Consider the following 25966-nt stretch of genomic DNA (forward strand, 5'->3'; position numbering starts at 1 on the left):
TTGAATACCTTTTTATTGGCCCTTTGGATGGTTTCTTGCCTATTTGGGTAGCCTTTTTTGTGAAAACTCTAGTCAATTCTTTTACCTATTTTTTATTTGGGGAGTCTATCTTTTTAATGGATTCAAGGAGGTCTTTGTAATCTTGCTGTAATCCTCTGTTGAATGTGGGCATTGCATATGTCCTCTCCCATGCTATGGCTTGTCTGTTCTTTCCCTTAATGGTGTCATCTCAATGTTCATTAAATCCAGATTCTCAGAATACTGAACAGAGTCTCCTGTATTATCTGAGATGCTTTACTTTGTACTTTTCACACAAAGGCCCATTATCTACCTGGAAATGATTTTTATGAGTTGGAGGTAGGGGTACAAGATCTGCTTTTTTCCTCTATGGATATGTTTCTGCCCCAGATGTCATGTTATTAAAATGACAGTACTATTATCGTACTTGCTACACTAGGACCACCCACTGGCAGATAATATACAACCTTTCAGTGAATTTCCCATCTTGGAGGAGAGTGCTGCCAATGCTGATTGTTTTGGGGAATGCCCTTTGAATAGTCTTGTTATGCTACTCCTGTGATCACTGCCAAACTGTAGAAAATCACAGGGTGAATTTTTGTGAAGGGCTGAATTGGCCTAACTTGTTTTTGGTTGTTCATTATTGGGGAAGTGGGGCTATTGTGCCTGTTGCACACAATTTATGTGCAATGATTGGAGGTTATTGGGGTCAGATTTATCCCACTTATTCATGATTCTGTCATTGCTATGCATATGTTGTCAGGGCTTAGCATAAATGATTTTCTTTGTTCAGATTTGGGAAAAAAATAAAATGACTTTTTCTCACTGCACTACTGCATTGAGGCCTCTTTTTCCTAACTCAAGTGTTTGTGTGTGATAGGTCTGCTTCTGGACGCTCTAGTCTGTTCCAGTGCCCTCAAACCCATAGGGCCAAGTTTTTGTTTGTTTGTTTTTGTTTTGTTTTTGCTGAGAGACAGACAGGAAGGGAGAGAGATGAGAAGTATCAACTTATAGTTGCATCACTTTAGTTGTTCATTGATCGCTTTCTCATACTTGCCTTGACAGGGGGACTTGGGCAAAGCCAGTGACCTTGGGCTCAAGACAGTGTCCTTGGGCTTCAAGCCAGAGACCTTGGGCTCATGTTGATGAGCCCGCATTTAAACCAATGACCTCAGGGTTTCAAACCTAGGTCCTCAGTGTTCTAGGTCAATGTTCTATCCACTGCACCGCCACCAGTCAGCTGGCCGAGTCTTCTTATGTTTTGATATCTGGAAGTATCAGTCCTCTGGCTTTAGTGACTAGCTAGCTCTTCACCTTTCCATATAAATTTTGGGATCATCTCATCATCCCAAGAATCCTACTAGGGTCTCCATTGTCCTTATTGCTAAGATGCTGCTGTCTTTTAAAGGGAATTAAGAGGGTCTGTTTGTGGAAGACGCATATGACAGCTGAGGATAAGTAAAATAGTTGCCTTGAATCTGTCCCTGCCCATGACTCTCCCACCCCCCCGAAAGTATTTGGTATGCTTAACCAGCAGAGATCATTTGATTTGTCTTTCCTCAGAACTTCCTACACATAGTAACCTATATGCGTTATAATTTGTTTAACATGACCACACTAGAGCCTGACCAGGCAGTGGCGCAGTGGATAGAGCCTCAGACTAAGATGCCGAGGACCCAGGTTCGAAACCCTGAGGTCATCAGCTTGAGTGCAGGGTCACTAGCTTAAGCATGGGATCATAGACATGACCCCATGGTCGTTGGCTTGAGCCCAAGGTTAGTGGTGGCTTGAGCAAGGGGTCACTCAGTCTGCTGTAGCGGTCAGGGCACACATGAGAAAGCAATCAATGAACAACTAAGTGCCACAATGAAGAATTGATGCTTCTCATCTCTCTCCCTTCCTGTCTGTCTATCCCTCCTATCTGTCCCTCTCTCTGACTCTCTCGGTGTCTCTGTCAAAAAGAAAAAAAACATGATCATACCAGAGACCCTGTTTTACTACTTGATTTTTTTCTACCTAAAGGGAATTCTCGGGCCTGTTTCTCCATCACATCATTGTTCTGCAGAGGTACACGGTACTCCAGCACACATCTGTACTGTTTGTTCCAGTTCCTGCTGGTGAACATTAAACACAGTGCTGCAGGGAGTGTCCTCGCACGCTGTCTTTACCCACTTCAGGTTAGATCTCTAGAAAGTGGTGATGCTGGGTCAGGGGGTATAAATGTTAGAACATGAATGATATTGACATTTTGCAGTTTTCAGTAAGGTGGGGAAAGGAGAGGACTTAACCTGTAGGAGAGGAACTGCCTTTTTAATTGGCTTGATTCTCTTGGGAAGGGACCAAGACAGTCTTTTCTTGAAGAGGAAGAAGCTTTAAATTCTGTTGAATATAGTTAGCTAATAAATGAGTCAGGCTTTGGGGACAAGCAGAGGCCTCTGAAAATGGTTTGGGCCCGAGGTTCCCTATCTTTCTCAGTTTGTGACACCTATGCCTCAGGAATTTTTTTTGTGGTTTGTTTGAGCTAGAACAAATCTCCAGAGGTTCTGTTGTTAGTTAGGTGCAAGTATCTTAATAAACACTTATGTCTTAACAGTTTAGTAGCTGTTGAAAACTAATACAAATACACATGGGCACTGCACACCTTTCAAACTTCGCAGTCAGATTTGACACTACCACTTCGTTTTTTGTTCCACACTTTCACACAGCACTTGTGTTTTATTACAACAATGTAAGATCAGACTGGTATGGGAGGGCACAACCTGAGCTGGAACTGGCCCGAGGGTACGGGGTGGCCTTCAGGATCTAAACAGTTCTGAGTCTCCTGCCTCAGCCGCTGAATTCAGCAGTTAGCGATGAGTTACAGAGGAGGGATCCCCTAGGCCCCAGCTCAGCTGAATTCTGGTTTCTGTAAAATTTAGGGAAATTATCATAGGGTGATAATGCTGAGAAAATTAAAAGAGCAAGAGAAGTTATTTTTTCAGTTCATTTCTAGAAGCTGTACTGTGGATGATTATTCTAGGATTTATATTTCTTATTAATTCAAACCACTAAACTCAAACTTCTTCCTCCCCCTTCCCCCCAAATGAGATTTGTTATAACTAAGGTTTTTCTTTTTTTTTTTTTTTAAAGAATTCAGCTTACAAAGTGTATTTTAACTTAATGATTTTCTAAATGACTTCTCTGGGTTCCTCTTCAGTACTCCCCAAACAGGCTTTGTTTCTGTTCTGTTTGTGGGTGACATTTGGGCCAGTAGTCCTCAGTTTCCCCTGGAGCAGCCATCAGGCAGGTGTCCTCAGGAGGGAGTTTGGGAGAGTTGGTGAGTCTCCAGCAGTTGGAATATTCTCCAACTTCAGAGGCCCTGACATTGCTGCTGGTCCACCCCCCAGCCTTCATGGGGAGCCTCAGCTGCTGCTCTTAGTACTGCCGTTTCAAGCTCAGTTCCGAGCGCGGATTCTGCAAGTGCTCTCTTGGCGATTAGGAAAAGGTCATGGGATCCCTTTGCATTTGCTCTCCAGGACCCTTTTTCAGGCATGGTAGTCAGCAAAGAGGAGGAGAGGACAATAGTACCACCAGCCCATGATGAGAAGGTTAAGTGAAATGCCCCAGCTGGCCCTCTAAGTGCCATGACAATATTAGAGTGTGTCTGTAGGGCTGCTGGGCCAGGTCATTTTCTTTTGGATTTATGCAGCCATCTCCAGACTCCCTCAGAGAGAACCAGCCTTTTCAGCCCATGTTCCTTGAGTAGTGTTCTGATGGTGCTATTTCTGACCCTGGCATTCAAGTCTTCTGAAGCCATTACATTAGCTGATGGCTACTTAGGGCCCAGTAAAGGTCAGAACCATCAGATTGAACCAGACAAGGGGACAGCTCCCCTCACAATAGAGCCCAGAGCAGAAGTGTGACAGTTGGGTCTGCCAGCCTGGGCCAGTGCCCCTCTACTGGGCTCCTACGTTCCCTGTGTCTTGTGTCCCCCACCCCCACCCCTCTCTGCTCAGCTCTTCATTTAGTTGGCCTGTGGTGGTTTTATGAGTCAGAAATCATAGGTTTTAGAATATAAAAAGATGACAAATTTTGGAAAACATGGATGGACAGCATTGTCCCTGTGGTTCTTGTTCCTGGGGCCCTGAGGTCATGTTATCCTGTGGGCAGGGAGGGACTCGAGAGCCTGGGATGCTGGCTCTTTGAATTGCCAGCAAAGAGTCTTTCAAAGTCTTTCTTGGCCTTTCCTCACAGGCCGGACACTGGCCACTTGTCCTAGTTTCAGTAGTGGTATTTACTCTCAGGAACATGAGTGTCCCAGCCCTCCTGTTGATCTCCTTTCCCCAGCCTGCAACCACCCTGGTGTTACCCATGATCCTTGTCCTTCCACAGAGCTACTTCCTCAGTCGAGCCCAGAGTCTGTGTGGCCCCGAGCGCAATGCTGTCCCTGACTCACTGCGCTGGCTATGCCACCCCCTCGGCCAGAAGTTTTTCATGGAGCGGAGCTGGTCAGCGAAATCAGCTGCCAAGGAGAGTCTGTACTGTGCCCAGAGGAACCCAGGTGAGAACACTTTCACAACCATTGTGAACTGGAGGAAAACCTGAGGACCACCAGCACTGCAGGGTAACTGCACCCTAGACATGTGGAGACACAAGATGTCTCTCAGTCTTGTTTTTCCTAAAACATAGGGAGGTAATGGGCATGGTCAGCAGTTAAGCTGGATTTGCAGCTTGCCACTCTCTGACATTCAAAGCCTGTGCTCCTTACGTCAATCAGACTATATTCTTGCCCTTGTTCTGGGTCCTTTGGAGACACAAGGGATGTGTGACATTGCTCTTCACTGGCTCGGGTCCCATTGGTAAGCAGACAGACATATATGGAGCAGTTAGGGAACAATAGGTGACAGGCGGTCATCAAGTGCTCAGAGTGGTGGCAGGGACAGGGCTCCAGGCGTCAGGAGGAGATGCTGGCTTATTGTCCCTGGTGTTTGACAGTGATTAGAGTCGACTCGCCTAGCCTCGGAGTGGTAGCAGCTAGATGGGTTGACTTGAGTAGCCATTGGCTTTCTGCTCTCTGTGTGCTGTTTCCCTCTTTACACTGGAGGTCTGGGGACAGTGGGGCATGTTCTTCAGGCACAAGTGTGTGTGTGTCAAACATTTGGGGGAGTAAAGGGGTTTACTACCCTTTAAAAAAACTGATTGCTGCCTGACCTGTGGTGGTACAGTGGGTAAAGCATTGACCTAGAATGCTGAGGTCACCGGTTCAAAACCATGGGCTTGCCTGGTCAAGGCACATGCAAGAAGCAATTACTGTACTATGAGGTGATGCTTACCGCTCCTTACCCCTCTTCCCACCATTCTCCCTCTCTCTTTCCTCTCTAAAAATCAATAAATAAAACTAAAAAAAATAAATCTTGACTGCTGAATATAAGAATAGTGTACAGTACCGAAAAGTAAGAATAAAAGCAAAAGCCAACCTAAATCTCTCAGCCCCTCCCCCATCTGTTTTGTCCATACCTAGACTTTCACTGGCTTTTTAAATTTTAATTGAATTTTTTGGAGTTTATAAACACTGGTTAATAAAATTATATAGGTTTCAGGTGCACAATTGCACAACACATCATATGTAGATTACACTATGTGTTCATCACCCCCAGTCTCAGTGGCTTTCTGACATCTTGCAGGCTCTGGTTCTAGGCCTGGTCACCCGGAATGTGTTCATAAGTGTCCTGCCTCCTCGTTCCTGTCAGATTGAGGCCCACACCTATGTGCATGTGAGGGGAGAGGAGGGAAGGGACTGGTGACATCCTGCTTTGGGCCTTCCAGCAGGGACTTATTGGTGACAGTCAGCTATAGCAAGCATTACAAGTCGTATTTCCTGAGCAGCCAAATCATTGCTGGCTACAAGTCCCATGACAAGGCTTTGGAAAACAGGAGCAGGGACTTCCTTGTCATATCAAGGCAGCAGCTGCCTCCTTTTCCTCTTCAGCTGGCTGTCCTGAACCACAAGGAGGAGAGGTAGCCTCTGGGACTTGAGGGAGCCATCTGCCTTCCCAACCACCTTACAGCCTCCATCCTTGAATGGAAGTGCTAAGACACACACACACACACACACACACACACACACACACACAGACACACACACACACACACACACACACACACACACCCCCTACCTCCCGTTTATAACTATGCTTAGTCTTGGGATCTATCACACACACACACACACACACACACACACACACACACACACACACACACACACCCTACCTCCCGTTTATAACTATGCTTAGTCTTGGGATCTATCACACACACACACACACACACACACACACACACACACACACACACACACACACACACCCTACCTCCCGTTTATAACTATGCTTAGTCTTGGGATCTATACTCTGAGGCTGACGGTTTTCCCCACCCCACCCCACCTTCCAACCCTTTAATAAGGCAGTTCTGAGGTTTGGATGGGATAGCTATATGGGTTCTTCTCCCCACCCTGTTTTCTATGTAAAGACAAAATGGGCTCATAGGTAAATCCATTTCATCTTTCTCCTGGCCTTACTCTTCTTTAGCTGACCCTGTTGCCCAGGTCCACCAGGCCTTCTGCAAGAACCTGCTAGAGCAAGCTGTGGAGTCCTTGGTGAAACCTCAGGCCAAGAAGAAGGCTGGAGATCAGGAAGAAGAGAGTTGGTAATGTCCCCAGGACGCCTCTGCCTTGGGCTATCTGTCCAGAAAGCCCAGGGCAGCTATGAGGCCCAGCTCCGAGAGGGAAACAAGTCCTAGTGTAGAGTCTACAGGAAATGGATTTATTCCTCTATCTTGGCCTCTGCCCTTTGCCCCAAGACCAAATATGTCACATTCCCTTCTCCTTTTTACCTATCTCCTCAGCAGGTACAGTTAGTGCTCAAAGCAGGTCAGGGATTTGATTTCCTCAGGGTGGGGAGGGATGGCCTCTTGAGGGGATAGGAACAGAATTGTGGAGAGCTCAGCAAAGGCAGCCACCTCTGGCCCGGACATCTTGGGGACCAGTCTGTGCTGAGTGTGCCAACAACTCTTATTCTTACATAGTTCATAAGTCTTTTCTTAGGCCTAGGTCCTGACTGGGATGTACCTGAGTGGGATGGGGAGGGCATTTCTGCCCCAGACATCAGAAAAATTCTGTAAAGAGATTGGAATTGGGCCTTGAGGGGAGGAGTCAAGTTTTGGGGTCAGGAAGGACAGAGAAAGCCTGGCCCTCCTGCCAGGCAAGGGGAGGAGTGTCAGTAAAGTATGAGGAAGAAAGGCCTGTGGAGAGTGTGAATGGCATAGGGAGCAGAGCTGGAGTGCTCCTGGCACTGTGGAGGGGAAGGGGCCAGAAACAGTCATGAACAGCTAGGCTGTGAGTGTGGTCCTTGGGTACATTTTGATGTACATGGGACCCTTTCTTTTCTTTCTAGTGAATTCTCCAGTGCTCTGGAGTACCTGAAATTGCTTAATTCTTTTGTGGACTCTGTGGGCATTGTGATCCCACCCTTCTCCAGCAGCTCCGTGCTCAAGTCAGCCCTTGGTAAGTGTCTTGCTGTGTGCTCCGCAGACGTCAGGTTGCCTGATCCCTTTGTAGCCCCTTTGTGCCAGAGTCCCCAGCTAGTTGTGAGTACACACTCGAGACTTTTCTCTGGATCTGACCCAAGCCCTGAACCCACAGTTACCCTGCTGGGCAGCATTCTGGGGTCAGGAAATAAGGATTCTTCCAGAAGTAGAATGAGCAAGTTTATGTCTTCCCCGGGTCCTGGCTGGTAGAGCAGGTCAGCAACCTCCCCAAACACCCATAACAGGCAGCAAGTGGTCCAGGCACCAGGGGCCAGTGAGAACTCACCTTTCAGACACACAGCCCCCATCCCTGGCTGCCTGTGGGTCTGATACTTTCTGATGGAGAGACCTTCCATTTGGGCATATGTGCTGCTCCAGCTACTCATAGCCTTGGGTGACAGCGCAATCCACTGACTGAATTTGCACCAGGACATTCTTTGCTTCTGTCCCTGAAATGCCATCAGTGATGGCATATCAGTTGCCACCTTTTGGGCTTCTGAGGCTGCTGGGAGAAAGGGAGTTTCAAGCTCCCTTCTAGTCACTCTCCCTAGGGAAGGAAGGATCCCAGAAAACCAGCCGCTTCCTGGTGACCACTGACCTCGTGGCCTATTCCTATTTCAGAGTTTAGAATGCGCTCTTAGGCCTTCTGTTTGCATGTCTGTCCTACTGGCATCTCAAAACCACTGGTATCACAAATTTGCAGTTGAGAAAACTAAGCCGCAGAGAAGGAGACTTAAAAGGTTCTAACATGAGCTTGTTCCTGCAGCTACTTTGGAAGCACTGTTTGTAATGGCCATTGGAAGTTCAGGTTGTTTCCAGCTTTTACTTCTAGATAATGCAACATCTTTATTAAACTTTTTTCCTTAATTTTAGGCCAATTTCTTTGTAATAGATTGCCTAAAATAGACTACCAGGTTAATAGAGTAAACTTTTTTTTTTTTTTGGTGGGCCATAATCTTTAATCCTAGTTTGCACCCAGCGGGCAAGTAAAAACACACACTGGGCTCCAAAACCCACTCATTCAGTGCTCACAAAGCTACTAACTTATCCAAGTTTCCTAGAATCAAAGGTTTCTAGCTCACCAGACTTATTCACCTCTGTTCCCCAACTCCTTCCTTCTCCCTGCACAAACTCTGCACAAACTGGCTTTTCTTTCAGCACTCTGCCATCTTGGCTGCTTCTCCTGGCCTCTTCCACATGACCTTTCTCTGCTCTGCTCTCTAATGCTAATCTCAGGAACTGAGAGCTGGAGCAAACATTTTTAAGGCTTTTGATACATATTGCCAAAAGGTGTTGGTGGTACTTCCACCAGAAATGTGTGAGGGCAGCAGAGCCCTCGGCCTATCACTAGAAAGTAAAAAGATAGCATATGCCATATGGGGACTAAGGGCAGCCAGCGGGCTGAGCACCACACGTCTGGTTTCTGTGGGTGCTAGAAGGACGTTTGGTACTGTTCACCCCAGGTCCAGACATTGTCTGTCGTTGGTGGACATCTGCAATCACTGTGGCCATCAACTGGCTCCAGGGAGATGACGTGGCTGTACGTGCTCATTTTACCGAAGTAGAGCGTGTCCCCAAGGCCCTGGAAGTGACCGAGTGAGTAAGCCTCCTTTACCATTTATTTCTCTCCAGAGGGATCCCAAATGCTAGGTGTGTCAGATTCACTTGTCTCGGTTAGTGGGAGGAAGCAGGTCTGGGAGGCCATCAGGTTGAAGGGTCAGGCAGACTGGGGACCAAATGATAGATGGAGAAATAGGGGAAGGACTAGGACACCACGGAGAAACTGAGCTTGGCAAGCTCATCTGTCTGAGTGTGTCATCTCAGCAGCTACCAACAGTATTTCTGGGGCTTCCAGCCACAGCCTCGATGGAGCCACAGGCTGACAGGGAGGGAGAATGGTGGGGCTCCCAGCATCTTCAGAAGCTCATGGTGGAGGCAGGCAGTGTGGTAATGGCTCATAGCCAGCTCAGGGCTTATGTGGGCCCAACGATCCTTCCCTAGTATCCTTTCCGCCTTCTCCTACCCCCTCACCAGCCCTCTCATTCAAAGGGCCTTTAGTATGGGCATAGCCAGAGTCTTTGACATCCCTCATCCCTCTGTAGGGACTCTTTTGCCCATGGACATTTGGCCTGTAGTGATGGGCAGCCCCACTGTGGAGTTTCTGACCGGATTTGAGTGTCCCTGACTGAGAGGGAAGAGCCAAAAACCCCACAAGGAAGGTCCTCAGAGCCAAGGCTGCATGCAGCATTTCCTGTCAAGCAGACTCTTAACCAGTAGGGCTAGAGGGAGTTGAGAAAAGTAGGTCTAGTCAGGTTCCCTAAAGTGGGTCTAACATCCCAAATTCATTTAAGTAGCCCATTTTTAAGCTTCCCAACCAGTGAGCACCCACCCTGCACCAAGCCCTGCATTAGCATTTGCCCCATGTGTGTCTCCCAGCCAGTAAGTCTGAGACTTGCCAGGTAAATGATCTAAAATCATCTCGCTTCTAAGAAACAGAGCCTAGCATGCCGCTGAGTCCCTCAGCAGGCACTTTTTCTTCCTGAATTCAGTACCTCTGGGGTCTCTTTGCTCTTCAAGGATAATGACGCTATGGGAATCCTTCCCCAACCCAACCTCCCCATCCTCTCCTCAATTTGCTCTATGAAACGAACTTAAGTTTTTCCAGAGAGTTTAATACTAGCTTCTGGGGAAATAGCCTCTTAGAGAGCAGGTATAAATAACAGGGCAAATGGCCCTGGCCAGGTAGCTCAGTTGTTAAAGCATCCTCCCAATACGTCAAGGTTGCAGGTTTGATCTCAGTCAGGACACCTACAAGAATCAACCAATAAATGCATAAATAAGTAGAACAACAACTTATTTTCTTAATCTGTCTTTTCCCCCTTCATAGTGGTAGAGCGTCGGCCTGGCGTGCAGGAGTCCCGGGTTTGATTCCCGGCCAGGGCACACAGGAGAATCGCCCATCTGCTTCTCCACCCCTTCCCTTCTCCTTCCTCTCTGTCTCTCTCTTCCCCTCCTACAGCCGAGGCTCCACTGGAGCAAACTTTGCCCGGGCGCTGAGGATGGCTTTGTGGCCTCTGCCTCAGGCGCTGGAATGGCTCTGATTGAGGCAGAGTGACGCCTCAAGATGGGCAGAGCATCGCCCCCTGGTGGGCATGCCTGGTGGATCCCGGTCGGGCGCATGCAGGAGTCTGTCTGACTGCCTCCCCGTTTCCAGCTTCAGAAAAATGCAAAGAAAAAAAAAAACAAACAAAAAACACAAATAATGAGGCCAGCACTTTGTCACCATAGGAAGCAGCAAGTGATATTGTGGCCACTCAATAGATGAAGAAACTGAGGCACAGATTCTTTGAATGACCATCCTCAGTGGCTTTGTAGTCCTGGTGGTAGCACCTGGATCTCTGATCCCTCCCTCTTGGCCACACGCCCCATTTTGAGTTTCATGCCCTATTCTGATATATCCTGCACTTGCCATGGTTCCATCATTCATTTAGCAAATGCTTAGCTGAGGGCCTCCTTGGTGTTGGCTGCATTCTAGGCTCTCAGAGGCAGCTGTGAGCAAGATAGCAAGTTAAGGTCATAAGCAAATAGTGACCTTTCCTGCAAAGGCACTCTTTTGTGGGGGTTGTTGTGACAGCCTCTGTGAAGCAGCCAGCATATCTCTTCACTGGGAGTGGTTCTGGGCCAGAAGCAGATCGTCCTCTGAGAGTTCATGCAGCCTCAGATGAGGGAGAGAGGCCCATAAACCAAGAGCTGATGTTGGGGGAGAGCAGAGGTAGGTACAAAGGACTTGACTCAGTGGGCAGCCAGAGGAGGCTTGTGGAGGGCAGAAAGTGGAACCGGCAGGACAGGAGAAGGCAGACCAGAGGGCCCAGCAGGTAGAACAAGTCTCAGAGGTGAGTGCAAAAGGGCGGAAAGGGTATTCCAGATAAAGAGAAAAAAAGGAGAGACGGGCTGCTCTCTGGTTTTTTGGAGCCCAGAGCAGGATCAGAGGCAGACAGGAGACAGGCTATAGCTGGGCTAGGAAGAGCCTTGTTTGACCATGATTGACCCCACAACTCACTGTCCCTCCACTCCCCTCGCTTTTTCCTCTCCAGCACGCTGGCTCCTGAATATTCTCACATGCGTCAGACATTCATGTTCCTCCTCTGCCTGGAACCCTCCTCCCTAGAAATCCACTCAGCTCACTCCCCAAGTTTCTTCCGGTTTCTGTTCAGATGTCACCTTTTCAGAGAGGACATCCTTGACTATTCTTTATCAATGTGTGACCTCTGTGGGACCTTCCATCATGGCTCCTGTACTGCCCACCATTGTATATTCAGCATTTAACGGGTTTATTTTCCAACTTCTTAACTAGAAAGTGAGTGCTTGAAAGAGGTGCTATAGGGGTGGGGTGCCCACCCTTGCCCGGCGCTAGCATTTCAGATCTGGAGCTGAGGACTTGGAACCACTGTGGAAGCGTTTGAGTCGGTAGACTCACGTGTCACGGCCGTATGGGTTTTAGTGGTCACCTATTCAGGCTCCTTCTCACGTTACACAGGTGACATGTACTGGCCTCATTCATCTTGCCTCCCTCTTACCACCCAGGAGCCCCCTGGTGAAGGCTATCCTCCACACCTGCCGAGCTATGCATGCGTCACTCCCTGGGAAGGCAGATGGGCAACAGAGTTCCTTCTTCCACTGTGAGAGGGCCAGTGGTCACCTGTGGAACAGCCTCAACGTCAGTGGTGCAACCTGCGATCCCACCCTCAATCATGTAAGTGAGGGTTTGTCTGGCCCCTCCAAGAAGTACCAGCTGTAGTGGGTAAGACTATTCTAACCCACCTTGAGTTTACATAGCCTGTGGGGCTGTCCACGAACTAGAGACCAGGCAAGCAGCTTCCTTCCCCAAAACAGCCAATTGGCCCAGATGGGTTCCCTGTTTAGTCCTGGGAGCAGGGATGTTTCACCTGTACCTTTCCTAGACTGTCTGAGTCCCAGATCCTGCTGGTCAGGGCTCTGCATTTGCCCCAGGCAGTTTGCACAACCCTCTGGTCCCCTGTAGGCCAGCCTTGGAGTGGCCACCCCCCTCACGTGCACATACACCCTGAGCAGACCCACTACAGCATCCCAGCGGGCAGCTGTGGTGCATTGTAGTTGCATTGCATGTTCTGGCGGTACCCATGCAATGTTTCCACAGTGCATCACGGAAGCCTGCCCAGTCCTCGAGAGACTTCCCACCTAACCCTGTTCAAGTACACTGCTGGGTCCCAGGCCCAGCCCTCCCAGGAGAGGGGAGGGAGGAGTGCACACGGCTGGAAGCGCAGCACTCTCTGCTCCCCGGGAGGAGCAGGGTTTCATTCCAGAAAGGGAGGGGTGAAGTATATCTTGGGGGTTTGTCCCTGGAGTTTGGCCTGCGGTGACCAGGCTGGCCCATGTGGCTAGGTTGCCAGTGGCCCAGGACACTGGGTGAACAGGACAGCATGACAGTCCTCCAGGACAGGCAGTGTGCTGAATGGGCTCAAGGTCAAAGGCCTGTGGGGGAGCCATCACTCCCTTGTCCCTTTCCTCTGCCAGTCTCCCATTGTGTTTGTCTGTATGAGAGAACCAAATAGTCTCAGCTGAATTTGGGGAATGAGAGAGAGGCTGCTGGCATCCTTGAGGCTATGTTCCTGAGTGGCAGCTTTGTGTGGAAGAATGGTCCCAGAAGAGGGAGACCCCATCCATCCTACGGCTCTCAGAATCGGCCCCAGGCGCCTGCCCCACTCGAAAATGCTCCCCTCTGCTCCCCTCTTAGAAATGCCAGGTTGTGTTTGAAGTGGAGTGGCCTTGTCATGGAGCTGCCAAGTGTTGGGCTGGGAGGAGGACCGGGTAGGAGCTGGGATCACTGCCCCAGCAATAGGCCCATCTCCTGTCTCCTCCCCCGTGGTCCACCCCACAGGTAGTCCAGCTGTTGACCTCTGACTTGCTACTGTCGCTGCGCACAGCACTCTGGCAAAAGCAGGCAGGAGCCAGCCAGGCCCTGGGTGAGACGTACCACGCATCAGGTGCTGAGCTGGCCGGCTTCCAGCGGGACCTGGGCAGCCTGCGCAGGCTGGCACACAGCTTCTGCTCAGCCTACCGCAAGGTGAGACTGAGCTACCTGGTGGGGAGGGCAGATTGGGGTCCCCAGGGCCTAGCACGGCACCAGCAGGGGGTCGAGGAGTCGGTCCTTGGAGGTCACCCAGCTGACCTGTCAAGCTCTGGGCTGGGTGCCATGTATCCTTTTGTTCAGCTCCTGTGGGTTGAGTACCTGCTGTGTGCCTGGTCCTAGTGTGTGGTGGTGAGCAGGACACAAGGGCTCACAGACGGGGCAGAGGGCTCACAATCAAAGACTGGGATGGGAGGGCGTGCTCCTGGCCTCCTCTAGTGTGGGATGGGAAAGATACAACGAAGTTCTGCTCTGGCTGTCATAGCTGTCGTCAGTGACAGAATCTCCTTATAACTGCACTTAGCCCTTTTTCTGAGCCATTGGGAGCTTGGGTTCTGCTGCCTGGATCTTTCCACATCACATCCCTTTGACAGTGGCCACAGGGCCCAAGATAGGTCTTGGAGAGGGTAGTTGTGTGGCTGGGTTTAGTGGACTTAAATCATTCCTTGTTTTCTTCTTACTGATGGTTAGAATAATGTACCCTACATATTTTTTGCCAGGATTGTTTTCAAAAACTTAAGTGAGGAGGCCAGAGTGTCAGGAGGGGGAAGGGCACAAAAAAGGAGAAGGGCTCAGAGTGAGCTGCCCTCACCCAAGGGTGCTGTGGGACCCTCACAGAGTTACACTGTACCCACTGTGTGCCCAGAAGCCAGGACAGACACAGCAGACAGAATGTAGTCATCAGAGAGCCATCCCTACTGGAAAAAGGAAGTGTGCCCCAGGGTTCTGTGGTCCTCTAGTCTGCTCAGGGCATGGCTGGCTTCAGGGACCTCCCTGGAAGTGCCGTTTCCATCCAGCCCCAACCCTGCTAGAACTTTGCATTGGCTCTTCCATCGCCCTGGGTGGCACTTGAGACTCTCTCCACACTGAGATATTGAGGTATAAAAGAACGTTGGATTTTAAGGAATTAGAGACCTGGGCCTGGTTCTCCACCCCCACCTCGTGACTCATATTTACAGAAGAGTTGCAGGCTTCCACCTGGGAACATTCTGAACTCTTTCTTTCTGAAGAAACAGAAGAAAATAGGACCCTGGACCTGATACCAGTCCAGCTGGCCCCCTGTATCCCTCCTGTCCCTGCTTCACCTTCTGTAATATTTTCAAGTTGGAGGCAGCCTCCAAGGACTTGAGGCTCCACCCCAGTTACTCATCTTCCAAGTCTAGAAGGTGTGGCAGCGCTGTCTTTGTCACTGGTAGCCCTTTGCCTCTTCCTCCTTTGTTGTCTCGCTCTTGCCCCCACCAGCTGGCCTGTGCTGTGTTCCTTGATCCTGCCACTCCTCCAGGTTTCTGGCTTATATCAGGTCAGCGTGAGGACAGCAGTGGGTGCTTTCACAGGGTGAGCAGGGCAAGGTAGCGTGGAGATAAGCGGTGTCATCAGATGGCGGATGAGATGCTGCAGGGAATGGCACCTGTACCTACTGGGGCATAGACTAGAGAGGACCTACTGGGGCATAGACCAGACTGTCTCCCCTGCGCCTCTGTAGGTGTTCCTGCATGAAGCCACTGTGCGCCTGATGGCAGGAGCCAGCCCCACCCGCACCCACCAGCTGCTGGAGCACAGCCTGCGGCGGCACACTGCTTCAAACACCAAGCATGGTGAGTCCACCAGCACCCCAGCCCGAAGGCCTGGTGTAAGGCTGCCTGAGTGGAGGAGGCGCCTAGCCCTGTAGTGACCTTTCAGTAGTGTTCTCAGAGGTGATAAAAGAATGAAAAAGCCCAAGACTTGGCTTGGTGGGTTGTCTGGGGGCTGGGCGGGGTAGAAGGGAGAGCCAGGGAAGAGCTGTGGGACCGGGTTGCTGGGGGCCCAGCCTCGGGAGTGGTGAAGGGGGCTGGGCAGGAGCCAGAGTAGCATGGGTCCTGGAACCAGACCACAGGGGCTACTTCTCAGGGCCCCACACAGATGACAGCTGTGTGATGCCAGCCAAATCATTTCATCTCATCTGTGAACAAGGGGAAGGGACGCTGGGACCCCTGTCCCTGGGCGGATGTGAGGACTGAATAAACGAGTACACATCAAGTCCTTGGGGTCGCACCTGTATTCAAGCGGGCTCTCAGTGAATGGTTTCTACACCCGTCTCCTCATTCCCACAGGAGAGGTAGATGCCTGGCCTGGCCAGCGAGAGCGGGCCACCGCCATCCTGCTGGCCTGCCGCCACCTTCCCCTCTCCTTCCTCTCCTCCCCGGGCCAGCGGGCAGTGCTACTGGCTGAGGCAGCCCGTACACTGGAGAAGGTGGGTGACCGGCGCTCCTGCAACGACTGCCAGCAGATGATTGTCAAGCTGGGCGGTGGCACCGCCATTGCCGCCTCCTGACCACTGGGCCTTATCTGCCTCGGCCCTCTGCCTCCCTCTTTCTCTGTCTGTCCTTTTGTCTCTGAGTCTCTCTCCCTCCACTCTCTGCCTCTCAGTCTCTCTCCCTTCTCCCTCTGGGACATGGGATTGAGCCTTGTCTTCTGCTGTGTCGCCTGCTAGGGATTTAGGTCTACCTCAGGCCAATGGACCCCTGGGCAAAAGCCCCTTGTAGCTGATATGGGTAGATGCCAATGGTCCAGGACCCAGTGGGCCTGAGAGAGGAAAGACAGAGCAGGGCAGGAATTGGGGGTGCCCTGACTTGAAAGCAGCAGGGTAACCCCAGGCTGCCTAGCCTGTCTCCAGTCCTCCCAAGATTCTTTCTCTCGTCTCTTCCCACCCCCGCCCTCTTTCTTGCTTCCTTGTTTTTTATTAGGCTTTCCTTGGGGGACATGTGTCTCAGGGCACTAGAGCACTTCGCCCTTGGCACTGTGCCCAGCGTGCCCTCTCCCTCTTTTTTATATGAATGTTTTTATATCAGTGTGCTTGGGTTTGCCGTGATGCAGGACTAAGTTGCTGTGGCATCTCTTTCTCTCCGAGTCTGTGTCCCCTCCCCTGTGCCTGACAAAGCCTGTTCATTGTTTTCTCTTTATTACACAGGACAGCCAGGGAAGGAAGGGAGCCCAGCCCTTGGGAGGCTATGGGGAGGGCAGGGGGCAGGCCTGGGGATGGATGAAATAATGTTGGTATTATTTTTTAATTTTTTAAAAATAAATGGTATCTTATTTAATTGTCCTGTTCCTTCCACTCCCCCACCCCCTGGGATTTCAGCCCAAGCTCAGGGTAGGCCCTGGGACTGGGAGAGATGAAGCCACCTACTGGAACTGGGGACCTGGACCTTCAGCATCAGTTCTCAGTCCCCCACACACACACATACACACACCCAATTCCTACCACCACGGTCTGTTTTATTCCTAATTCTTGACCTGAAAATAAGGGAGGGTGGTAGGGATCAGCCCCTAGTGATGAGCACCTTTTTGGGGGCAGGCACTAGGAATGAGGCCCCTGCCTTTTTGGGGCTCCTGGGAGGAAAAGTGATCCTACTTTTCTGGATTCCCAGGCTTGGTGCCTCCTCTGAGGTTGTTTCTCCAGGGCCTGAGGACTGCTTGGCATCCCAGAGCCTGCTGGGAGGCTGAAATGGACTTCCTCCCCTCCCTTCCTATGCTTCTCACCCCTTAGGCTGGTTAGACAGGGAGTGACAGAGGCCCAGCACAAATTTGGGCATGCACACAGCAGGGGCTCCCCTGATGCTGAGTACAGGTCAGATCAGGTCAGCTTGGACCTTGCCCATTTTCTTTCTCTTGCCCCTCCCCCCTCGCCATAATTTATGGCCCCCTGGCCATGGGGTAAGCCAGCCCTTGTGTCATGTGTATATACTGTGCCTTTTCTCATTGTTTAGGGGTGGGAGGAGGTGGTTTTTCACTGAAAAGAGGGATATACCTATGGCAGCCTTGCTGTGGAATCATTCACCATGTCCTGAATGTAGGTTATTCAATAAACACAGATTGGTACCACCCAGGACGAGGTGTGTGAGGGTCTTTGGTGTGACTGCTGTGATGACTAGCCTGGTGGCTGCGTGGCTTGGCCTCCAGTGGGCCGTGGGCCAGAGAAGGATGAAGGACAGCCCCTCCTGCCTGAGAGGCGCCAGAGACTTCATTCAGATGGAGCTTCTTCCCTCACCCATGCACTCTGCCCCTTCCTTCCAGCAGGGCTGTCTCACACACACTCCAGCCAGGTCTGGGACGGCCTGAGTGAAAGGGGTGGTACTATGGGGGTCAGTGACTATTTGGCTGACAGCCGCAGTTCTTTGGGATTTGGGTTGCTAAGCCCTTCTGCGTTCATCCCTCTGAGATACATCTCTTCCTTACTGGGTGCGCGGCCCTTGGTTTCTCCATCCTCCCTAGAGTCAGTGAGCCAGGAGATTTCACTGGCTCACAGATCACATTCAAGTCCAGCTCCTCTAATTCCCAGCTGGGTCACCTTGGACATGATGTCGCCTCATCCTCTACTTTTACATGTGCAGAATGGGGATGATAATCCCTGCCTTTGGCTACTGTCCCCATAGGTTTGTTGGCTGATTTGAATGTACCAATTTATGGTAAGTGCCTTGTGAGACTAGTGAGGGGCTAGACAGACCACAGTGGTGAGGAAGGGAGAGCGCTGGGCCAAGTAGAAAGGAAGTCTGGAGTGTTGTGTGGTAATGAGCCTGGGGCTAAAGTTCATGGTCACCTGGCCTGGCTGAGCAGTGTGCTCAGTGCCTTCAGCTTTCTCAGCCACTGCTTTCTCTGAAGGGCAGTCACAGCAGGCCACACTGTCCCAAGGGCACGAGCAGCCAGGAGAGGCCCAGCTGCAGCTGATCCTTGGCCAGTTATTAAAGCAGCGTTTCCAGTGGTAGGCATGCCCATGGCCACACCCTCGCCCCCTGGGGTAGAGATCTAGGGCTCTTGGGACTTCGAAGGAGCAGGGAAGTAGAGCCCACCTCTGCCAGCACAACCTAGGCAGGGCCTGCGTCACCAGAGTGGGTGATCCTGGGTGGCCAGTGTGCCCAAAAGACTGATCCTTTTTTGTGAATCTGGGCTGTTACATGACTCGGTACCCACCCTATCTCCCCCAGCTCTGCACAGCTGCAGGATAGGCCCCAGGGCACCCCACCCCCACTCTGGGTTGAGAGTATGAAGCTGTCTCCTCAACAAACCATTGGAGCCTTCACTGCAGGCAGGACCATGGGCTCTAGGCTCTGCTCTGTCCTGTGGCTTCTGGGCCTTGGTTTCCTCAGCAGCTGTTAGAGACAGAGGTGGACTATCCGGTAGTAAAGAACTGGTAGGTTTAGGGGTATCAGGGCTTCCCAGTCAGTGGGAGAAAGGTCTGAGACTGCTTGTACCCTGAAAGCAGGGAGGGGCCTCTCCCTACCAAGATACATGTTCAGAACCTTCGCTCCTCTGACTGCCCACTGCCTGCCATTCGCCATCAGGGTCACTATGGCAGCAGAATATGGATGAGTCCTAAACTGGAGTCAGCTGGGTGACCTTGGCAAGTTACTCGAGGCTCAAAACCTGAGTTTTTCTCGTCTGTAAAGCCACATACCCATGGGGCATCTATGAGAATTAAATAAAAGACACAGCAACAAATGGTGGCCATTGTTCTTAAAACGGTATACCATGCCTGCCGCCTGATCTGTGGTGGTGCGGTGGGTAAAGCAGCGACCTGGAATGCTGAGGTCGCAGGGTCCAAAACCCTAGGCTTGGCAGATCAAGGCACATATGAGAAGCAACTACAAGTTGATGCTTTCCGCTCCCCTTCCCACCCCTTTCTCTCCCTCTCTCTCCTCTAAATAAAGTCTCTAAAAGGGGGGGGGGGTGTACACAGGGGAAAGAGGTCCAACTGGATGGCTTTATTGAGGTCACATAAGGGTCACTGCCCACCCTTCAACCTCCTTTACCTGTCACAGAAAGTTAATGCATATAGGCTGCTGGCACTGCCCTGGGCTACCGCCAGTTACCCAGAGCCTACCTGGCAGGAAGGAGGAGCGCTGGCAGTGCCAAGCATGAGTGGTGTGAGCATCCCTGTGGGAGCACTGCCAAGGCTCCAGGTTCAGCGTCCCATCCCCTTTCCCTCCAGAGTAGCTACTGGGTGGAGGCTTCTGCCATCCTGAGCACCAACTGTCTACCCGGCCCACTGCCCACACCCTTTGGAGGGTGGCTCTGGGCCAAGCTGACCAGGTGGCCTGCAGGCCAGGGGCTGGCCCAGTGCCAGAATATGTCAGTAAGGATCAGCCAACTGGAGCCATAGAGTGGGTGACCTGCTGGAGGGGGTGCTCACCTCCATTAAGGGGCATGGGTCAGCTAGTGTTCACCTGTGCCCTCAAGATGACTAGGGCCTAAATGCCCTTCTCCCACGAGTCCACTAGTGTGGACATTAAGTCTGGCATTCAGCCCTGACTATCCCCTTCAGCCGCTTCTCCCTGGCTCCTAGAACAGACCTGATAGCTCTCAGGAAGTCCTCTGCCCTTGTGCATGCTGTGCCCTCAGCACTACCGTCTGTGCAGTCAATGACCCATGCCTCTGCCATCAGTCCCTCTTAGAACCAAGCTGGGGCTCTTTTATTCTCGGTGAGAGCCACAGGAAAGGGTTTATTTACATGAGGAACCAGGCCCTAGGGCTCCGAGGACAGATCCCTTCCTAGCCCTGCAGGCTCCAAGACCCCCCAGACCATTTGGGGCAGGTGGATGGGCTGGACTTACGCGAACAGCGCCCCTCCCCCTCGTGGCCTGGTCCTCTGGACCAGGCCAATAGCGGATCCCTGGCAGATGCCATACTTCAGAAAACCAGCATCCCGGTCTTCATACGGTGACCTCAGCTTTGCTATTGGTGCTCTTCAGGTGCCGGGGTCCGCGGCCTGCGCAGCGGTAAAGACCAGGGGGCTGCGGGCCGAAGGCCTCGGGCAGCTTCTCCACGCTGAACTGGCGCCGGTGCGTGTGGCCAGAGCGCCGGGGAGCAGGAGAGGCCTGAGCCGCCAGGTGGCCACGCGGTGCGGGCTGAGCAGAGCAGCTGGCGGTCCAGGCCTTACAGTGTCCCGTCGGGGCGGGGCCAACGTGGGGCGCGTAGCCGGGCGGAGCCCAGGGGCAGGCGTCGAGCGGCAAGTCCTCCGGGGGTCGCGGAGCCCGCACTGGAAAGGTCAGTGGGACAGGTGCGGGCGCTGGGAAATGCTGGTAGAAGTCCTGCGGAGAGGCCTCTGTGGGGACAGGGCGGGGCAGGGCGGGACGGGGGTAAGGCATTGGAGACGCGGCTTTCCACAGCCCGGCTCTGGGTCCCGCTAGGGGTCCCAGCCAGTCGGCCTGGTCAGGGTTTGGGCTACAGCCCAGGCATAGGCGCCATGCAGCAGCTGGCTGGCGCGCTGAGCCTCAAGCTGGGGTCTTTGCAAGTCCGGTGGCCCCGGAGCTACTCGCACAAACTCGGCCACTCACCTGAAGCCTTGAGCGCGGCTACCTTGAGGGTGGTGTATTTAGCATAGTCGGGCTGCAGCGTCATGCTGCCTCCGCCCTGCAGCCGGGGACCGCGCGAGGGTCCTGGTGTCGCCGTTCCCAGGGGCACGTTGTTGTGGCGTTTCTTGTCTAGAGTCAGAGATGAGACTCAGCCCGCTGAATGGAGGACACTGCACCTGCACTCCCTCTCTTCACAGCCCTCGTCCCAACTGCAGTTTGGTTGGGTGGCTATTTGGGCGAGACTGAAACTGGAACTTGTCTTCATGGAAAAATCTCCTGCGCCCAGGACAGGGCCTGGCTCAGAAAAACACGAATAGCAACCAGGCCTGAGCAGGTGCTAACTCCTGGATGACTGGCCAGCATGTTCAGCTTGAGCCAGGCACTGAGTCCCAGGACCTGCTCCTGGCAGAGATGGAGGGAATGTCTGAGGATTAGAACTCACATAGGGGAGTCAAGCCTGCCTCTACAAGAGGCCAAGAGGGAGGCTCCAGCCTGGAGGTAAAGACCTGCAGGAGGCCATAGACTCTGGAGACCTGGCAGACCCCAGGGTGCTGAGCCAAACCTTAGAACAACAACCTGAGCCAGGGACCCCTGAATCTGAAACCTTCCTTTTTTTTTTTTTTTTTAATTTATTTATTCATTTTTAGAGAGGAGAGAGAGACAGAAAGGGAGAGAGAGAGAAGGCAGGAGGAGCTGGAAGCATCAACTCCCATATGTGCCTTGACCAGGCAAGCCCAGGGTTTCAAACCGGCGACCTCAGCATTTCCAGGTCAACGCTTTATCCACTGCGCCACCACAGGTCAGGCTGGAACCTTCCTTATAGAGTCCTTGAGGCTGGAGGTTGCAGGACCCCTCAGAAGGTTTCTCTCTACCAAGAGGAGCTGACCAGCTGACCCCATTCACACACCTGCAGAGGGGACAACTTATTTCCATTTGGGAAGCAATCTGCTCAGAGCCTCTTGCCCTTCAGCGCACCCCTTCCTTTGCTCCCAGGCCCGTGTCAGACAAGGGAGAACCTGTGCTGTAGGTCCTCCCCCCCCCCAGCCTACTCACCTATGCTGTTGTGGGGGGAGCCTCTGGGGAGGCCATCACCCATCTGCACCTGGACACAGCTACCCAGAGGTGGGCCAAGAGGTGGAGGCAGTGGCTCCTGGGGGCCTGGCTGCTTCAGAAGTTCTGTCAATGTCCTGTGAGGAAAGATGGATGAGAAACAGCCTTCCTAGTCTCCTCCTTCCCCATTGGCCTGGCCCTGCCCTATCAAACGCCAACCCCTGGGCACTGCTGCCTCACTGTATGGCCCTAGGCAGCTCTTTCAACCTCTGGGCCTCCCTGCTCCCCTGTGATTGACCTTACACATCTAGTTTCCCTTTCTAGGCACAACCTGTGGCCCCAACATGGCCACTTCCCATAGCAGGTCAGGAAACTAATGGGGTGATGTGTAACCAGAGCCACCTGTTTTCCAAATTCTCCTCCCCCACTCCCTTCTTGGAGTCCACTATCCAAGACCCTCCGACTTGAGTTTCCTCTCTCAACACAAGTTCTATGAGTATATGTCTCCTGGGCCTTGCTCCTACAGCTGCTGCTGTTGCTGACAATATCGTTTTCTCCACCCCCTCCCATAAAACTACACATTCTTCAAACCCCACCAGAATCCCTCCTCCAGGAAGCCTAAAGGGTTTCTGCTGGGTCCTGGGACATAGCTGCCAGCACAGGAATGGAGAACAGACAGATGAGGGAAAGGGTAGCCGGGAGATCCCCCTGTGGCAGCCCAGCATCAAAGGCTCTGTGACCTTGGGTAGTACCAGGACACTCAGCCCCAACCCAGCTGTGACAGCATCTGACAGCCTTTCTAGCAGACAGCCAGACCTAGCTTTCAGCTCAGCTACCTTTGGCACCCAGAACCCACAATTTTCTCCTAGCTCAGTCTGACTCTCCTTCTGGGGTTGGGGCCCCAAATGAGAGGCCCCAACCTGATTCATGAAGAAGCATGCTCGAGGTGGGACAACTGGGACAGGCAGGGTTTGGTTGTAATATGGCAGGGTCTGAAAGCCTTCTAGTGCCTGCCTGAGCTGACCTTCATGCCCTGCCCACTCCTCAGCTGCCCACCCGTGTTCTCATCTCTGGGCAAACACCCCTCAGCCAGCTCTTTCAAACACCTGAGTAATTTTCATGTCTTTGGGCCTTTGCACAGACTTTCTCTAGAGACATATTCCAGCTCCCCTCCAAACCCTCTGAGAAGCTTTTCCTTACCATATATCTCAACACTGCAGAATTAAAGGTGAGATTTGGAGGTTGCATAGGGGTTTACAACACTCCACACATAAAATCAAGTTGGGTTTCAGGTCTCCCAGAGGAGAAAAGGGAGTCAGGGCCCATGGGAGCCTGAAGCTCAAAGAGGAAAGGACTGATTCCTGCCACATAGCACATTCGGGGTGGGCCAGCTCTTCCTGAAACCACTCAGACTGCTTTCCAGTCCTGTGCAGATGAAGTAGGTTCAAAGTGAACGTGTCAGCTAGGCTGTCCCAATCACCCCCTCTATACTATCATAGCCCTCAGCTCCTGCTGCCCCACTCTGGTCAAGGGCATGCACTATCGTCTCCTCCTCACCCAGCATGAGGGACTCCATGCTTAAGAGGCCCAGGCCCTGTCCCTGCAGCATCCAGGACCCAGGTCAAGAGCCTCCACATCACAAAGGCAGCACAGAAACTGAAGCCAGGGTTTCAGCCCCGGCTCTGCCCTGAAGCTATCTGAGAGGGGTGGGCTAAATGGTCTGGAGACAAGGGGTGCCAAGAAAGTGCTCATTCCCTATTCCCTGTCCCTGAGGTCTAGAAGGGGGAAAGCATCCATAGCTGGCCCACCCAGGTATGGGGGCTTCTCTCTATTGTCACCTCTAAATACCAGCCTGTCACATGCAGTGTCAGCAGCCTACATGCCCAAGGGAGACAGGACCCAGGTAAATGAGGAGGGCCAGGACCCCAGGACATGAGGGTGGCTTGGAACATATAAATAAATGTGAGGGCATGGGTGAGAGTTCCACAGTCAGGACACAGAATCCCTGAGTCCCTAACTCATTGAGGAAGGGAACATGGGTACTGTGCATCCCACTTTAAACAAAGCTCAGAACTCAACTAGCACTTGTCTAGGTCTCTCTACAAAAGCAGAGGAGACCCTGGCCCTTGCCTGTGGGTATTGAGTGGGGTGAGTTGGGGAGGCTGTCTGAAACCCCAAGAAAAGGTTAGGCCTGAGTCACAGCTATGCAAGGGACAAAGAGGAGGGAAAATAGGGGAGTGGTTGGAGGGAGAGAGCCGAAGGAGCTACAGAACATGCCCCAGCCCCTCCATTCCTCCGGATCCAAGATAGCCAACACTACATCAGCCCAAGACACTCACCGCGCGCTAGTGGGGTTTGGCCCTGGACCCCCTCCCCGAGCTGGGACAGTGTGCCCTCTGTCGGGCGACCAACCCTCCTCGCCCACTCGGGAGTAGGCAGGAGCCGCGGGGAAGGGCGTCCCAGCACCCAGCTTCGCCGAAGGTCAAGGGGAGACAGTGTGGTATCAGCTGTCTACGCCTGTGAAGTGTGTGGTGGGGGAGGGGCAGGGGAAGACAGAGACTGGGAGGAAGAACCAGGAGAGGGGGGCTGCTAAGAGGACCAGAGTTCCGAGAAGGGCGCGAAGGGTGAAGGGTCACCAGGGGACGTCCACCAAACAGGCCGGGCGGTCCAAGCGGGGATGTGCGGGGATCTCCCGCCCGAACTCGGCGGGTGCGCGCTCACCTGGTCACCGTGCGCCGCGCGCGCGGGCTGTGCGCCCTCTCCAGGCCCAGGCGCGCCCCGATGCCCGCCAGCACCAGCAACGCGGCGACGCCGCACACTGCGTAGACGGCCGTGTGGCTGCGTTCGCGGCCTGGGTCCCGGGGGGCGGCGGTGTCGCGGGCCCGCGCGGGCGGTCGGCCAGTCTGCACCCAGGCCGGCGTGTCGTAGTTGGAGCAGCGGCTTTGATCGAGGCGCCGTGGCCCGTCGTGGCAGCAAAACCGGTAGCCGCACGTGCCGCAGCAGAAGCTGTATGCGCCAGAGCTACAGTTGAAGGGTGGGTCCCACTGGCCCATCACGTCGTAGTAGCCGCGGCAGCGGTCGCCGCCAGCCGGGGCAGCCGTACTGGGTGTCGCGGGCTCCAGCGCCTCAGGTGCCCCCGCTCGGCCCGACGGCGGCCGCGCCAGCAGCAGCAACAGCCCGAGCGCGAACTGGAGCCCCGGCGGGCCGTGACCACAGCACAGCTCCCGCACCCTGGCCCGCTCCATCGGGCCAGCACCTTGGACTACAGCTCCTGGCGCATGGCTGCGCGCCGCGGCTCCCTCAGCGCCCGCAGGGATGGCGCGGAGCCCGCTGCCCAGGCTCTGGCGCCCAACAGATGCCCTCTCTGCCGTCAGCCTCTGTCGAGGACCCCAGACCCGGGTTGGCTCGACCGAAGCTCTCGGAGACGGAAGTCGCGTCCTCCGCTTGGGCTCACCTCGGACCCGAGCCAGCCAGTCCGCGCCGTGGGCAGTCCCCCGGGCTGGGCAGCGGGTCCTCACCTGCGCCTGGTTATGTACTACTCCCCTAGCCCAGCGGGTGTGCGGATCCCGGGTCTAGCGGGGCTGCGGGCTGTCGGATAGGTTACCTTCCCGCCGCCCGCTCTGCGCTGCCCGCGCTCTGGCTGCGGCTCCGGATCCGCGCGGGCTCGGGCAGGCGGGGGAGGGAGGGAGTGCGGGAAGGAGGGCGGGAAGAAGCGAGCAAAGCTGTGGGAGGAGCGCGGCTGCCGCCAGGAGAGGGAGGGGACGCAGCGGGGCCCGCACAGCTGGGGCGCCTCACGGGATCCATCCCAAAGTCCTCTCCAAATTATTCCTCCTAACTGGACGCT

General features: G+C 53.2%; 2 protein-coding genes across 2 annotated transcripts in view; one reads left to right on the top strand and one right to left on the bottom strand.

Annotated features, from left to right (window-relative positions):
• SREBF2 (sterol regulatory element binding transcription factor 2) overlaps positions 1 to 17609 on the top strand; it is a 63408-nt gene extending 45799 nt beyond the window's left edge. Inside the window, exons 12-19 of the mRNA XM_066358545.1 lie at positions 4390 to 4558; positions 6582 to 6699; positions 7446 to 7555; positions 9042 to 9174; positions 12163 to 12331; positions 13496 to 13681; positions 15228 to 15339; positions 15835 to 17609. Of these exons, the coding sequence (XP_066214642.1) occupies positions 4390 to 4558; positions 6582 to 6699; positions 7446 to 7555; positions 9042 to 9174; positions 12163 to 12331; positions 13496 to 13681; positions 15228 to 15339; positions 15835 to 16055 (1218 nt within the window). The 3' untranslated portion in view covers positions 16056 to 17609. The remainder of the gene's footprint in view (positions 1 to 4389; positions 4559 to 6581; positions 6700 to 7445; positions 7556 to 9041; positions 9175 to 12162; positions 12332 to 13495; positions 13682 to 15227; positions 15340 to 15834) is intronic.
• Positions 17610 to 19303: 1694 nt separating this feature from the next.
• SHISA8 (shisa family member 8) lies at positions 19304 to 25761 on the bottom strand. Its single transcript, XM_066361275.1, has 4 exons — positions 24844 to 25761; positions 22126 to 22259; positions 21055 to 21201; positions 19304 to 20822 (listed from the first exon to the last, which is right to left on the bottom strand). Exons 1-4 carry the CDS (start codon positions 25365 to 25367, stop codon positions 20431 to 20433), a joined length of 1197 nt encoding a protein of 398 aa, XP_066217372.1. The 5' UTR covers positions 25368 to 25761; the 3' UTR covers positions 19304 to 20430.
• Positions 25762 to 25966: the final 205 nt, after the last annotated feature.

The sequence above is a fragment of the Saccopteryx leptura genome, chromosome 1, assembly GCF_036850995.1.
Source record: "Saccopteryx leptura isolate mSacLep1 chromosome 1, mSacLep1_pri_phased_curated, whole genome shotgun sequence".
Lineage (NCBI taxonomy): Eukaryota > Metazoa > Chordata > Mammalia > Chiroptera > Emballonuridae > Saccopteryx > Saccopteryx leptura.